The 14,829-nt window shown below is 41.9% G+C and overlaps 1 protein-coding gene across 1 annotated transcript in view; it reads left to right on the top strand.

Moving 5' to 3' along the window:
* The window catches only part of exoc2 (exocyst complex component 2), a 49,544-nt gene extending 36,888 nt beyond the window's left edge, over window positions 1–12,656 (top strand). The window contains exons 12-28 of the mRNA XM_029430166.1: window positions 690–803; window positions 1,200–1,324; window positions 2,190–2,258; window positions 2,400–2,557; window positions 2,697–2,818; window positions 5,240–5,301; window positions 5,663–5,743; window positions 6,248–6,307; window positions 6,864–6,925; window positions 7,012–7,081; window positions 7,761–7,877; window positions 9,605–9,746; window positions 11,149–11,204; window positions 11,340–11,462; window positions 11,690–11,751; window positions 12,070–12,129; window positions 12,232–12,656. Of these exons, the coding sequence (XP_029286026.1) occupies window positions 690–803; window positions 1,200–1,324; window positions 2,190–2,258; window positions 2,400–2,557; window positions 2,697–2,818; window positions 5,240–5,301; window positions 5,663–5,743; window positions 6,248–6,307; window positions 6,864–6,925; window positions 7,012–7,081; window positions 7,761–7,877; window positions 9,605–9,746; window positions 11,149–11,204; window positions 11,340–11,462; window positions 11,690–11,751; window positions 12,070–12,129; window positions 12,232–12,325 (1,577 nt within the window). The 3' untranslated portion in view covers window positions 12,326–12,656. The remainder of the gene's footprint in view (window positions 1–689; window positions 804–1,199; window positions 1,325–2,189; window positions 2,259–2,399; window positions 2,558–2,696; window positions 2,819–5,239; window positions 5,302–5,662; window positions 5,744–6,247; window positions 6,308–6,863; window positions 6,926–7,011; window positions 7,082–7,760; window positions 7,878–9,604; window positions 9,747–11,148; window positions 11,205–11,339; window positions 11,463–11,689; window positions 11,752–12,069; window positions 12,130–12,231) is intronic.
* Window positions 12,657–14,829: the final 2,173 nt, after the last annotated feature.

Genomic DNA, 14,829 nt, shown 5'->3' with positions numbered 1-14,829 from the left:
TCTCAATACTTGCTTACACACTTCATTCAACCGGTGACTCACCAGAACACTTTTCTCATGTGTGTGTCAGACACATGTTTTGGAAATGTGGCCTTCGTTTAGACAAACTACATTGCAGCGTTGCACAAACTTATCTTTCAAGTTTAATTTTCATTGTAGTAAGTTTGATCCCCTCGCAGCGCTGCAGTGTTTCACTTTCATTCCTTTTTGTCAACTTTGCCTGTTATCATTATCTATTATCATAAAGTTATCTCATAGATTCATTGCACTAAAGTCGCCTCACTCGCCGAGATAGGAGCGTGTGGTTGCAGAAAGTCATTCTCATTCGTCGCTGCTGCAAAGCTCCCTGTTGCCATCTAGTGGAGCCCTGGTGCGTACCGAAGGATGACTGAGCCCAGTTGGGCCAAAGTAAACCCGCTTCACCCCAGCACTGACAAAGCCCACGGCTCTGTTTCCTCACCCTGGAAACAAGGGTGCATTCTCTCAGCTGTGGGCCACGGCAGAGTCGGATCAGAACACAAATAAAGAAAGGCCGAGAGGGGCGAGGGAAGATTGTTTGGTGTGAAAGCCTGCTGAGCTTATTGAGGAATGTGGAATTATGAAAATGGCTTATTTGATATCTGAAGTATGTTTCTTTTCCCTCCCGAGTTTGTTTCTCACCCCTCTCCTCCTTTCGTTATGTCTCTCAGTGAGTGTCGGAGCTCTGGACTCGGAGGGGGATGCCCGTCCGTCGGCCCTCGGCAGACTCAGCCATACTGCGTCTCTGAAGAGAGGGGGCAGCCTGAGAACACCGCGGCCCAGCAGTGAGCACCACAATCACATTACAACTCACCCACACACTCCGTGCTCTGGAGGGGCTTCCCTGTCTGAGTGTGCATGTGTTTGTTTGTGTGTGTAACACTTTTCATTCTGTACAGCGCTTAGGGGAATCGCAGTATGTAAGAGGCACGCGTAAAGGAACTGCAGTGTGTCTCCTTACATCGGGCAGTACAGTAAAAGAACAATCAGCTGGCGCCTGCTGTGCCTGGAAGTTAAATATCTTGTTCTCTGATTCTTTGAATTACAGAAGCACTCTGACATTTTCAAGTGTGTGCGGTTAGCCAGTTCATCCTTAGAATCCCCCGTCACCTCCCGGTACAGATAAGTATTGCGTGTCGGTGGGGTTAGTGTAATGCAGTACGTGTGTGTCTTTGTTCCAGCCTGGCGCTTTGAAACCCCGCAGCAGGTGCAGTTTGTGGAGAAGCTGTCAGATGTGGTGATCGGTCAGTTGCCCAACTTCTGGAAGCTTTGGATCTCTTATGTTAACGGGAGTCTTTTCAGTGAGGTAAATGCCTGAGAAGCTTTTACAGTGACATCAAAAAAATATACAATAAAAATATACGATACACAATTCTCTCACAATTCTTTTTTTGTCCCGCTTACCTCTGGTGTTATCCAGCCATTCAGATAGTTTGATATTCTGCTCTCAGATTTATCCCATCCGCCCCAAAACAATTGGAATTGAATTTGTGGAGCTCAAGAGTATCTTTTAAAATCCACAGCAACAAGTCTTTCCTGAAGTGTCCATATCACTCTTGATAATCCTCATAACACTGTCGGCAAACATGTTGTCTTATGAAAGAACGTAGTTGTTTGAGAGGACTGGTTTAACTTTATGGTGGCAAACCCAACGTCTTGACAAGCCTGACGGAAATAAAGTGTTTTTTCACTGCGGCTTTACGTTACAAACATGAATTATTGATTTTCATTGAGGGTTTCCCTCTCGGGGACACCACTCACTATAACATAACATTAAGAGATTGTTTGTCTGCATACTATGTTTTAGTTCTCTGGAAATGTACTTGTCTAACAAAAGCACTAAAAGTTAACACCAAAACATGATATTCAGTGCTCTATGGTTCTGTACGGGATGCTTTAACAACAAACTAAATGTTACGTTAAAAAAAGCAATAAAGTTTTATTTAGATATACTTTAAATAGTCAAATTACAAACCATCCCTCCGAGTTAATAATGTTTTTGTCATAACCCTCTTTCTCCCCTGATGTTTCCTGTCTACACTGCCAACGATAGAAATAAGGCAAAAAGGCTAATCAAAAAGAATCTATGAAAGGTTATTGTCACTCTGATGATTTATTATTTTAATTTGCTGATGATATTAAAAGTGTTTCTTGTTTTTCTCTTTCTGCAGACTGGAGAGAAATCTGGGCAGGTGGAGAAATCCAAGAAGAACGCCAGACAGAGACAGAACGACTTCAAAGTATGCTTCATTGTGACGGTTTACACAAACATTTTATCTTGAGATTCTTAATCACCGCAGTTGTGTGTTTTTTATTTTAGTTATTTTTTTAATGAATGCCACCTAAACCTTGTTGTTTGTACGTCTCACTGTGTTTTTTAGAAAATGATCGAGGAGATGACCCATCGGCTGGTGAAGCTCATTCGAGGGGCTTTTCTCCCCACCACTCTGCCACAGGGGGAGCTGAGTTTTTACGGAGGCTGGGAGAACAAGACGGAGCTCACTGGAGCCTGGCTCACACAAATCATACACACCGTCAGGTCTGAATATGTGTCTCATTTATTATGTGCAGTCTTGACGTGGTTACATGCAGGATTATTTATTAACCTCATGCCTATCGTACCATTTAATGGCCGCCCTCTCTTATGTTCTCTGTTGCCTGTGTTTCCTCTCGTCCAGGGCGTGTCATGAGGCGATGTCGGCTCTGGAGATCCCGAATGACTTGCTGCAGGTGATCCAGGATCTGCTGCTGGAGCTGAGAGTTCACTGCCTCATGGTGACTCTGCTGCACACGACAGAAGGTAAGGGAGGACTCAGGGAGCAGTAATTCTTCATGCTTCATCGTAAATTAACAAGATTTTTTTTGAAAGATGAGTTATGTCCCCAGACACGTGTTATGTTTAGAGATGCACCAATCACAGTTTTCTTGGCCATTTCCGATTTCTTAAAAGTCTGACCGGTCTGATTTCTTTCTGAGAACTGTAACTGACGGCATACACAGACATTGTTGTACCTTTTCTTTACTGGAGACTTTAATTGTATGTTCATAAAAGATGAACATGATGTGTAAATAGTATTTTCATATCAGCAAACAATCAGAAAAAAATATTATTTTATTCTGTGTCTGTAGGCCTATTATAGAGAGTCAACTATTTAATATCTATTTCAAACTATGTATTTATTTATCGATTTATTTATACAAAATTATTTATGAATCGGCATCTATTGACAAAAATGTAAAGGTGTGTGCATTATATAATATTAACTGCTGGCCAGTGGCGTCCTCCTGCCTGCCCACACGTACTGACATAGAGCCGGTCACTGTGATTACTCTAAGCAGGATGGGGAATTAATTACAGTATAATATATTTTAATATATTTCTCGCTTTTTCCCTGATGGTAAAGATTTCGCTCGTCCCTTTTAGAAATAAAGTCTCTTAGAGGGTCTAAAAAGTTGCTAAATCTAGCGAGAAAGTCGGCAAGGTGGCAACACCGTGTGTGTGACTGTGACAAGAGCTACAGGTTACTGCTGTGGGCTCGTAAAATCCATCATGTGGCACAAGTGTCAATTTGACTTGCAAATAATATCATCTTTAGTTATGTTATGGACATGATGTAAATAGCTGCTAATTATGCGCCCATGTCATCTTGGTTGGTGAAAAATACATAAATGCTACTAATTCTAAGCAGAGTTTGATTAAGTGATTAACATAAGAAACTGAGTTTAAGGGTTAAATACTAACCGTCTCTACTGAGTATATTAACCTCTAGGAAAACTTCAAAATCAAATCTTTAGAAACACATGGAGCGTTCTCTTTAGTTTAATTGGCTGTGTGATACTGAAGTTACGGTTTGATTGCTGCATGTATTGTATCATTCCCTGTTTGCACAGAACAGTGAATTGTGTCTTGTGTGCTAATGACAAAACAGTATAATAAGTACAATTAGCATGTATTAGTCAGTGGTGGGCCGTCAGGGCCAGCAAGGCCTTCTCTGCTGGCCTAAACATCATCAGAATATACATTTCATTTTTATATATTTTTTCCACAAATATCTATTAAATTATTCCCCATAGTCTATTCTCTTCATTTCATAGCTTTCCTCTGGGTTGCGCTGCTTCCAGCCTCAGATAGAGATTTGGAGGTCTGGCCTTTATGTTAGAGCTTTTATCCAATCATATTTCAGCCATGATGTGTTGCCAGGGTCCAAGAAATCTGCCCTTAGGTCTTCAGAATCAACAGTGCGGGCGCCTGTAGCTTAAAGTGAACGGAGACAAAACTGTGGCGTTAACCAATCAGATTTCAAGTTGGGGACACCGGGGCCAGCTAGCAGGCGTACGATAACGTCAGCACGTCCACGTCTTTTATTGAGAGGCAGAGCTATGCAGAGCTAGCAAACTTTGAACGAGCTAATTTAGATTTTTTTTTTTTTTTCAACCCACAATGACTGAAGGAGGAAAAGAGATCGATTTGGTCGCAGATATAATTACAACGCCATTTTCAAGACAAACTTTTCAAGAAAAGATAGACATTGTGAGAAGAGAACAGCCAACCCCGACGCTATATCATATTAATATTAATATTAATATAACTCTGTTGTTAAGGTGATGCAACGACCGGTTGTACTGCGTTTCTGTCTAAATGTATAGTTTCTAGAGCCATGGCGTCATAATGATGGTATTAAGAGGTGGAATAATTCAGGTAGGACTGTGTAGGACATCACTGAAGGCCTAAGTGTGACATGCACGGCCCGCCACTGGTATTAGTATATAGTACCAACTGTATAAAAGTAGTTTGTTGTATGTAATTGGGACACAGTAACAAATCCAAACTGAAGATTTATAATATTGCCATTCTTTAGTAGAAACCCACAAAGACTCATATCTGTTCCTGCTGTATTCTGCTCAGTGTCCTCAACTGTCACCGTTTACCTCACCTTCCAGGGTTGTGCTGGAGAAAGTGTTATGAAACTAAAACCAGACTTACTCTGTTTCACTTGTGGTCATTTTGAGAAGAGTGACTGGTTTTCACTTAACTTTCCCGCATACACTCATCAAATAGTAATACCGTCAGAAAAGGTTCAACTTTTATATCATGTTGTGGTTTCTGAAGGGATCTATATTTTCAATTGAAATGTTCTTTTCTTCGTCGGAGTTCAATAAACCGTTGAATGTTTTTAGCTATTGCCCTTTTGAGTCGTATTTCTGATTTTTGTATACTCAGATGTCAAGAGGCTCGCTGAGAAGGAGGACTGGGTCGTGGATAACGAGGGAATCACCAGCCTGGTAAGGATGTGTTCTTGCATCCATATGTCCTATCACAATGAGAAAGGATACATACTCCAGGAGAGTCGGTCACATGTCAGATACACACAAATATAATATAAGTATTGCACTTTAAATGACAATGTTTCACTTTCTAGGCAGCAGCTTACTTCTCGTTCTGTTCAAAACCAAGAGAGAAATTGTCTTTCTCCAACATGTGTATGTGTTTTGTGTAAAGCATCTCCTCTGACCATTAAAGATAAAGTATAATGTGTCTTTGTTTTGTTTTTCACCCATATTGTGATGACAGATGACACATTGTAGCCTATTTTCAGGAGCAAGTTTTTGTAATATTTCTTTTCTTTCCTCGTGTTTTTCGCAGCCTTCACAGTTTGAACAGTGCATGATCCAGATGCTGCAGTCGCTCAAAGAGCCCCTGGAGATCAAACCTGGAGAAATCAATGTGAGATAATCATCACTGCAAATACACTAGAGTAGCAGAAGTATGCATATAATAATCATAACCACAACTTTACCCTCCTCAATTCACTTATTTGTTACCATTGACACATGTGTGTTTTGGTGCATCAGTGTAATCTGTTAGGCCAGTCAGAAACATTTAGTTTCTAACACTTGCAGTTAAACTTTTTAGTTCCCACAGATGGAGGGTCATCCTAAGTAATTGTCTCATTATTAAGCAAAGCCGTCCTGAATACGCCACAATCCTCCATTCCTGTAATTAATAAAGGAGCTTGAGTTCAGACAAACGTTCATGATACTGCTCTGTTCTCAGGATGAACTTCAAATTCATCCTTAAAGGGACAGTTAAAAATAGGAATAGCGGAGCACAGATGCACGACGTATCAGGGCAACAAAACACACGCAAATCAATGAATAGCACAATGTCTGATTTTATGTATGTTGAATATGATGGTCGGACTTCTCTGGTGTGTTTCACTGTCTCCAGGTGCTGCAGTTAGACCAGGTGCAGGACCAGGCCACAGAGCTCAGTGTGGGCATCATGAAGGTAAGATCTGTCAGCGTGCAGCCACTCAGACAGATATGTTCACATTATGGATGTTTTGACCAACACAAAAAAAGCACTGTGCGTGCGTCAGGGTTTCTTTTTTTTCTTTTTACATGGTAGAGCTAAAGTGATAATCAGTCAGGCACAGATCAACATTTGAATGCTGTGCGGCTTCTTCTTTTTTTTCTTTGCATGATTGTTCATTCTGTTTGAACCCAGTGATGCTGCACAGCTGCAGATAAAGATATGGCTTCACTATTATTATTAGTATGATCATTTGTAGAATTCGATTCCAGTGGGGGCGCCGCAGGATTGTTTCCGACTTGTGTGATGCATACATTTCCAAGAACTCCAGAGTGCTATAAAGTCCAAAAGTCAACATTGATTGAAAAAAACATGTCTTTATCTAAGGAAATATTCTACATCTCACACACTGTCCGCTGACGCACTCACCTTGTGTTCTTAAGCTTGAACGCTTTTGTCCTGCAGAGTAAGATATAAGTCTGGGACCTCAGTAGTGTGTTCATGTGTTCATGTGTTCATGTGTTCAACGCAGGTTTTCATAAACTGCTTGGAGCATCTGAGCACTAAAACTGACAGAGACATCGAAGCATCTCAGTGAGTATTTTGATGACCTTTTCATATCTTTTGATTTCAGTGTGTTTGACTCTGAAAACATATTTAGAACTTTTCTGTGTGTGCAGCAACATTTCAGTGGACCTGTCCTCTCCAGATCGCTTCACTGGAGTTCACGAAGGCTTCAGTCCAACATCTGTAAGCGTGATGGTTTGTTTTATTATTTCCTTTAAACTGTTTGGGGTTATTACACCTGAAGTCCCACATCTGGCAGCGTCACCAAAGCGTGGGCTCTCTCTCCTTTACACAACAGGACCAACGCGTGTCTCACTCATTCAAACCACCAAATGTTATCAGGCTGTTTCCTGGTTGTGGACAAGAAGCATATACGTCCTCATTTCCTGTAACTACTTTGAGATGTTAGAAGGGGGTTAAAGTGCAGACGAGAAGGAGGACGAGGAGGAGGAAGAGCAGGGCGTAGAGTGATTCTGGTAAAGGGAAATAGAGCAGGGTGCGGACGGGGTTTCCCCAGCCCAAATATGCGTAGCAGGGGTTAGGCAGTCAGACTCGAATGAGTGCGGCTGACCAGAGTTATGATTGGTGTCACTCATGATATGATATCTAGTGTTTGGCTAGTTGGCAAACTAAAAAACACCACACACACGAGGGAGGTACCTGGCTGCCATTACTAGATGGAGATCAGGTTGCATCCACCCATTAAAGTCTCATATCTTGTCTGTAGGTCGTCTTAGTTAGATTGTGTGTGAAAAACTATTTATTATGCATGTAGATGTGTTGGCTAAGGTCAGGGCGAGGGAATGCATTACGAGTGTCCTCTCAAGTATAACAGTATAAACATGTGTTTTTGTGTGTATAGGAGCAGCGTCTACTGATCATTCTAAGTAACTGCCAATACCTGGAGAGACGCACCTTCCTGAACCTGGCCAATTACTTTGAGAAGCACGGCCTCACAGGCACCGAGAAGATCACACGGGTCAGTTTAACTCTCCAGTTTTTGTCTGTGTGTCACACTGCTGGTGACAAGTGTGTTGTGGTGTCCTTAACAACAAAGCTGATCAGAGAGACGCTGAATAATATGACTCTTCTCAGTATAAAACAAGTAAAAGTCATTGTCTTGGAAGCTCAGTTTGACATTTTCACTCTTGTCTCTTCTTCACACACATACACAGACACACACACACACACTCACAATGACTAATGGTTGATTCACAAAGCAAAGAAGTGTTCGGTTGGTTTTCCAGTAATAACCGGTGAAGATCATTTCAAAGATTGGATTTAGACTCATCTCGTCTTATTAGTATTTAGAGAGCAAGATGTTATTTGGAACTTCAAATATTAGTTATTTACAGAGCTTTGAAACATAAGAAATCCCCCATCATGCATCTACCTCCCAGCTGCCTCACTGTGTGGCGCAGCTGTACCATTAACACTGGAAAAACAAATTCCCCACGCTTTTTCTTTGAAGCAGTTACATGTTGCACTTGAAAGGTGCATAGCTCAATATTATGTTATCTTGGTAAACATATAGAGATGATGTGATCATGACAACGTTCATATACTCATTCAAAGCAGATACAGATGTTAATTGACCTTCATAAACATTCATTGAAGTTTTGGTTTTACACATTTGTGGACTTGCTAATGTAATTGATAAGAGTGGGACATGTTATGTTATGAACATTGTAATTATTTGTTATATATGATGTTGCCTTGTCGTATCGTCAGTGCATGCTTAATTGATTATCGAAGATAACATTGACATACAACAATTTTGATAATCAGTTTACTATTGAAGTTGTTTTTCTGTTTCCAGCTTGAGAAATGTGACAATTTGATTGTATTGTTGTACATGAATATTTTAGTTTGTGACACGAAGCAAGCCATTTAAAGATGTCCACTTTGGCTCTGGGAACTTGTGATGGCCGTTTATCATCATTTTCTGACATTCGGCTGAGGATGTTGAGCAGGTCATCCTTTAATCTTCCAATGATGGTGCGGTTGGTGGTTAGAGCCTCAAAGTGTCCGCGAGCGAGACTCTGACAGTCCCACCGCTCCTGGCCGGGGCCTTGTTTGGCAGCTCGACCACAATTGGGGCACGACTGTGTGTGAAAATGTGAACGAGAGGAAATTGTAAAGCTCTGCTAAGTTAGAAAAGCACTGTTAGCGATCAAAGACCTATATCACTAGTGGAAATATACTCTTATTAACAAGGTTATGTTTCACGTCTGTTTGTCAGCAGTGTTGTGGAAAAAGACTACCTGCCCGATTTTAATGAGACTTGGTAGAAGCCAAGGAACAACACATGCTGGAGCTCATCCGAATCACAGCGCTGATGCACTCGACTTCATTATTTTCATTAACATTGGGCATTTGTCCCTGGCGGAGGTCTGTGCTCTCTGAGTGCCCTTCTAGTTTCTATCATGATATTGGTTTCAATTCCCCGGCCCTACATGCAGATGTGTTGTATGTTGACACATACACAGATTGTGACTCCGGTTGTGAGTCTCACAATACCAATGTAGACCTGCAACTAAAGAAAGACAACAAAGCTAAACAACGATGAGCAGACAGAGATGGATCACGTGTATCTATTGATGGTTATTAACTAATTCGTACATTTTCACAGCCTGCGTGACTGTAAAATATACATATTGTGTGTTTGTAATATTGTGATAACATTCTGTGTACCTGGCGTTCCAGGTGAGTGTGGACGACGTACGAGAGCTGGATAGAAAACTCTTTGAGGCCTACATCGAGAGACGAGCTGACCCGATCGCAGGCTCTCTGGAGCCGGGCATCTACGCTGGATACTTTGACTGGAGAGACTGCCAAACACCTACAGGTACTGTGCTGCACTGCCTCACACCATAAACCCTGGACGACGGGGGAAATAACCGGCGGAAACCACTAACTGTTCCCCGTAATATCAGAAATGAGCCCCTAACGGTCCTGTGGGACGAGAACTCGACTTCTCTGGTTTGTTCTGTGTTGTTATGTGTCGTGTCTTTGAAGGCTTACTGTAAACACCACTGAGCTCACGCTATCGGTCCCCCTAAAAGTCTCCCGGCCTTTTGTGTTGTGTGTGTGCAGCGATGTGTGTTAGTGTGTGTGTGTGCACATGAGTTTAGTTTGACTTTTTGCTCACCAGATGCACCAAACCCAGGTGAAACTTAAATGCGTATATGTGGTTTACCTTAGCACAGGATGTGAGGCAACGTGAGTGTGTGTTAGAGCTCTGCATGAATTGTCAGACGGGCAGCAGCTCATCACACAGTTTTTAAAGGCAGCATTGATCGAAAGTTGGGCCTTGCTCTGGTTTGTTCCTGCCGGTGTGAGTTTGTGTGTTTGGGCTGCATGTGAAAGAGGAACATTTTGGACCGCAGTTCTAGGATATGACACTTTCACTTGTTGCACTTGGTGTGTGTGTGTGTGTGTGTGTGTGTGTGTGTGTGTGTGTGTGTGTGTGTGTGTGTGTGTGTGTGTGTGTGTGTGTGTGTGTGTGTGTGTGTGTGTGTGTGTGTGTGTGTGTGCTGCATTCAAGATCCAGTTTCAGTACTTTCAGTGGGTTGTTGCCTCTGGTTGTTAGAGATTATTACATGTCAGATTCTAAACTTAACACATTAAGTAAAGTCTCTCATGTCTCTTTTTCTCCCCACAGTCAGTGTAAATCAAAAAGATACACTTCCAGCTCCATCTATTTACATTATTTTGAGCTTAATCATCCTCTCACTTAATCACATTTCTATCGTAAATGACCAATAAATATCGTTAATCATTAAAACTATGAAGATTTCACTGAACGTCTTACATTCGCCATGTACTGTTGTGTAGACGGCACTAGATTGCTATGTAGTTAAATTCAAACCGGATGTGGAATGCGCCCCGACCACTCTGCTATCAGTTTGCCCCTTATGTGCGTTCGAACAGAAGTAACTGAGTTAACGCACAGCTAGAACCCATCCTGGAAGAGTGAAACACGAGTGCTACGGGCTCAAGTGACCCAATTGTTGCGGTGCAGCTGGAGTGTGTTGCACCTCAGATCTCTCAGGAGTGCCCGCAGCCTCCTCACACTTTCAGTTCTTTCACGTTCTCTGGCAAGAATTTCTCCCAACGTCATTTAAGCCTGATGTGTATCTGTGTGGTGACAGAAACGTTGAAATACTATGTGCGTCCTTTTAGCTCCTAGCATCTCATCATCCCGTGTAACTGGATTTCTGCTGACGTTGTGCCGTCTTCTCCCTCAGGTGTGAGGAACTACCTGAAGGAAGCTCTGGTCAACATCATCACAGTTCATGCTGAGGTACAAACAACCTTCCGACACGCCATGATCTCTACTCTTGTTCTTTGGACTTTATCAAAACCCTGTATTTACCGGCAGCTTGTATTGTCTCCTCGCCATCTCTTATGCTTTCGTCTCCACTTTCCTGTGTCTCAGGTCTTCACGGTGTCTAAGGACCTGGTACCTCGGGTTTTGTCGAAAATTGTTGAGTCAGTTGCGGACGAGATGTGTCGTCTCATGCAATGTGTGTCTTCCTTCAGCAAAAATGGAGCCCTGCAGGTAAACACTGTCACACGCACACACAGCTACAGAGCGGTTTATCACTCATAGTAAGACCCTGACTCATAAGTAGACACTCACACTTGTTGGGGGATTTACCTGTAGTTTCTGATAATGCCTTATTTCAGTTCAAGCCGCCAACTGTTGACAGTTACAGAAGTTCATTTCATTTCTCTGTCTTTTTTTTGTATAACCCCCCCCCCCCTTTCACCCTGCATCGTCTTCAGGCTCGACTTGAACTCTGTGCTCTGAGAGACGCCATAGCCGCATACCTAAGCTCTGATAGCAAGTAAGTGCAGCACACACATCAGCCCAGTGATTTATGGTAGCGACTGTCACAAACAAAAATCTTAGCAGTCGCACATCCCTCATGACAATCCCTATTTATGTTACTTGGTGGGTTCTGGAAAGGAAGTGAAAGTAATCTGGTTCTGCTGTGTGCACGCACTGTGGTGTGCACGTACGTATGTGTGTGCATACATGTGTGTGTTAGTGTGGCGAGGCCCATGTGCATGCTTACACTTTATAACTGTATTTTCTGGTTTCCAGTGTTAATAAATGTCTTTGTTACTTTAAATAAAGTTTTGACTTTGCGTCTCGTTTCTAGTGCCAGCTTCAAACTGGCTTTGGACGCTCTTCCTCAGCTACACAGCGGAGCCGATAAGAAGTGAGTCTCGTAATGGTTACTAGGAACATTGATATTTCTTCTTTATGCATTTCCTTCGTGCTTTAAAGATTAATTTCACATGATTTATGTTTCTTCCGCCAGGTTATTGGAAGAGCTGTTGAACAAGTTTAAAAGCAGCATGCAGCTCCAGCTCACCTGCTTCCAGCCCTCCTGCATCCAGCCTGTTAAGAGATAAACTACAGTCACTCTATCTACCACTATACTACACTCTTTGTTTCTCACCTATGTGCTACTTTTAACCGTTTCTTTTCATTTATCACTTCAAGAATCTAACACAGAATGAGTTGATTTCATTGTTACTGTGTAGGACAGTCCCAGTCATGTTTGTTATGCTAATCACATACGACTACGAACAGGGAGTGTGCAAGTGGCCAACTGGCAAGTTTCAAGAAAGTGCTGGGTCAGCAGTGCAATGTAAGCTGTGACCAAGATGTATTCTACATGCTGAAGCTTTGTACTGTGTCATCCGTACTGCCCAATAAAGTAAGAACACTTACATTTAAAAAGATGTTTCTGTTTGGTTGTTTTCGTCAAACCAACAATTTCCACTCACGGTCCGCTTACCTGCTTCATCAGGTATTTTGCGTAAAGCGCGAAGGCTCCCTAAGTAGGGATGTCCCGAGTACTGATACTTCAGTATCAAGTCAATACCAACATTTTGAAAACACACGATACTTGTTTTTCTCCGGTACCGTCAGAGCTCGAGACTCACGGCGTCCCTACGTCCCGTGAGTCTTTTACAATTGTATAAAGGCGATTGTTCCTCGGCATTGAGGAGTTGCTGTTTGGTTTATGGCATTTTGGCGGTAACACTCGTTGACAGAATACTTTGGTAGTACGCACTCTGGCGTTTCGCAGAATACCGCAACTTGGTGGAGATCATTACAATGTGATCTGTTACTTTGGTCTTATTCCAGTACACTGTTGTCCTTTGATTATCAACACAACTTCTATATTGTATATATTACTGTACATTTCCCAGCCTGGAATTGATCAAATGCAACTTTGAAAAAGCACTTTTGTCAAAGAATTCAACACCAAAGTAATTTAAAGGAGTCATTTTGCAGTGGTGCATATGTGTAGACTGTTTGCACTGCGATTCAAACTAGCGGGGTTAACCCATTCATCTCTGGAGCTCCAGCTCACCAGTTCAGTTGTGCTGTCTGGCACGCCAGCGTCTCGCTTTTTGGGAGGGAGAATGTGTACAGGGCGTGTGCAGGGTGGTGAACGGTGCACAACGTTATTCAGGGAAGCAAACTGAACAGGCTGTAGTTGGTTACCAGAGAATGATGATGGCAACAGAAAGTGTGATTCTGGTGGTGGGTGTAGGGACTTACAGAGTGAGCGGGACGGTTGTGGTAGGTAGAGTCACTCAGGCAGCGGAGACAGACGGTGACGCGCCCACAGCTCACATGAGGAGGTTCTCTGAGGACGAGGTGGACTTGCTGTTGTCGCAACAGAGGTTGACCTATTTAATTTCCACTTTTGCATGTACAAGCCCCACCTTTACATTTCAGAGCTACAACTCTCTGTTGTTCATGCCCCACAGACCTCTTCTCTGTGTTGGTTTCCCGACTGCGTTGAGGGGAAAGCCGTGCATGGCAGACAGGTTGTTTTGATTCTCTGAGTTCTAAACTTAGCTCTCTGCCCTCCCACGGATTCATTCACAAAATAATTTCAAAGCCTAAACCCTTATCCGCTTTCTGTTTACAGTAACAGAGGTGAGAAGGGGGAGTTTTTTAACATTTATTTTTATGTTCAGCGGTACTCTGTTCCATTCAAGAGACGAGATGACGAGACCTGCAAAACATGTTTTAGACTTTGATCTGGCTTTTTTTTTTTTCTACCACGAGTGGGTAATTAAAAGGAATGGAGAATTTGTCACATCAGAGGACATTTACATCGAACTCACCTTCACTGTTGTTGCCGGGTTTTGGTAAAAGTTGAATTCATGCAGTTGGATTTACAAAAACAGCAGAAGTTAACAAGAAACACATTTGTGGCATTTGACAACATTGTCCTATATTTGTATCACTTTCTTGGGTAATACTTGAACTATTTAGCATTTATTAGAAAGTATATAAATATTAAATAAATGGTAAAACACAAAATAAATGGTATATAAAAAGATATGGTAAATAGAGAGATTTAATGTAGATATAAGTGTTTATTGATGTTCAGTATTTGTCAACAATTATAACTTCTCCAACAAAGATATTTTGTATTATTACAGCTATAATTTACTATATTTCTATTCATTATCTGTTCATTCACCAGCTGTCACTTATTGTTGCCCGTAGGAAGAGTTATCACTTAATTATTCTTACATGATGTAATAATTTGTAATAAACCATTTATTAAATTGATAGTGCTTGGAAATGGACATCAAAATAATGTCTAATATATTACATGTGCAATATTTCAGTTTATATATATTTATATATATAATATATTTTACTTTTGATACCCTAGTGCAGGGGTGGCCAACCAGTCAGAGGTTAAGAGCCAAAAATGTTACTTATGCTACTGCAAAGAGCCACATCGTACACACAGTCACAGATGCACACCCCCCCCCCCCCCCCCCCTTCTCTCTTTTGTTCTCAGCCTTTCTCTGTGCTCCCTCACTCTCTTCCTCCCCTCTCTCTCTCACAGTCAAAATTAAAATCTAAAACTTTACAC

The sequence above is a fragment of the Cottoperca gobio genome, chromosome 4 (genome assembly GCF_900634415.1).
Source record: "Cottoperca gobio chromosome 4, fCotGob3.1, whole genome shotgun sequence".
Classification (NCBI taxonomy): domain Eukaryota; kingdom Metazoa; phylum Chordata; class Actinopteri; order Perciformes; family Bovichtidae; genus Cottoperca; species Cottoperca gobio.
The sequence above is the reverse complement of the archived record's forward strand: the minus strand, read 5'-3'. Positions and strand labels throughout refer to the sequence as shown.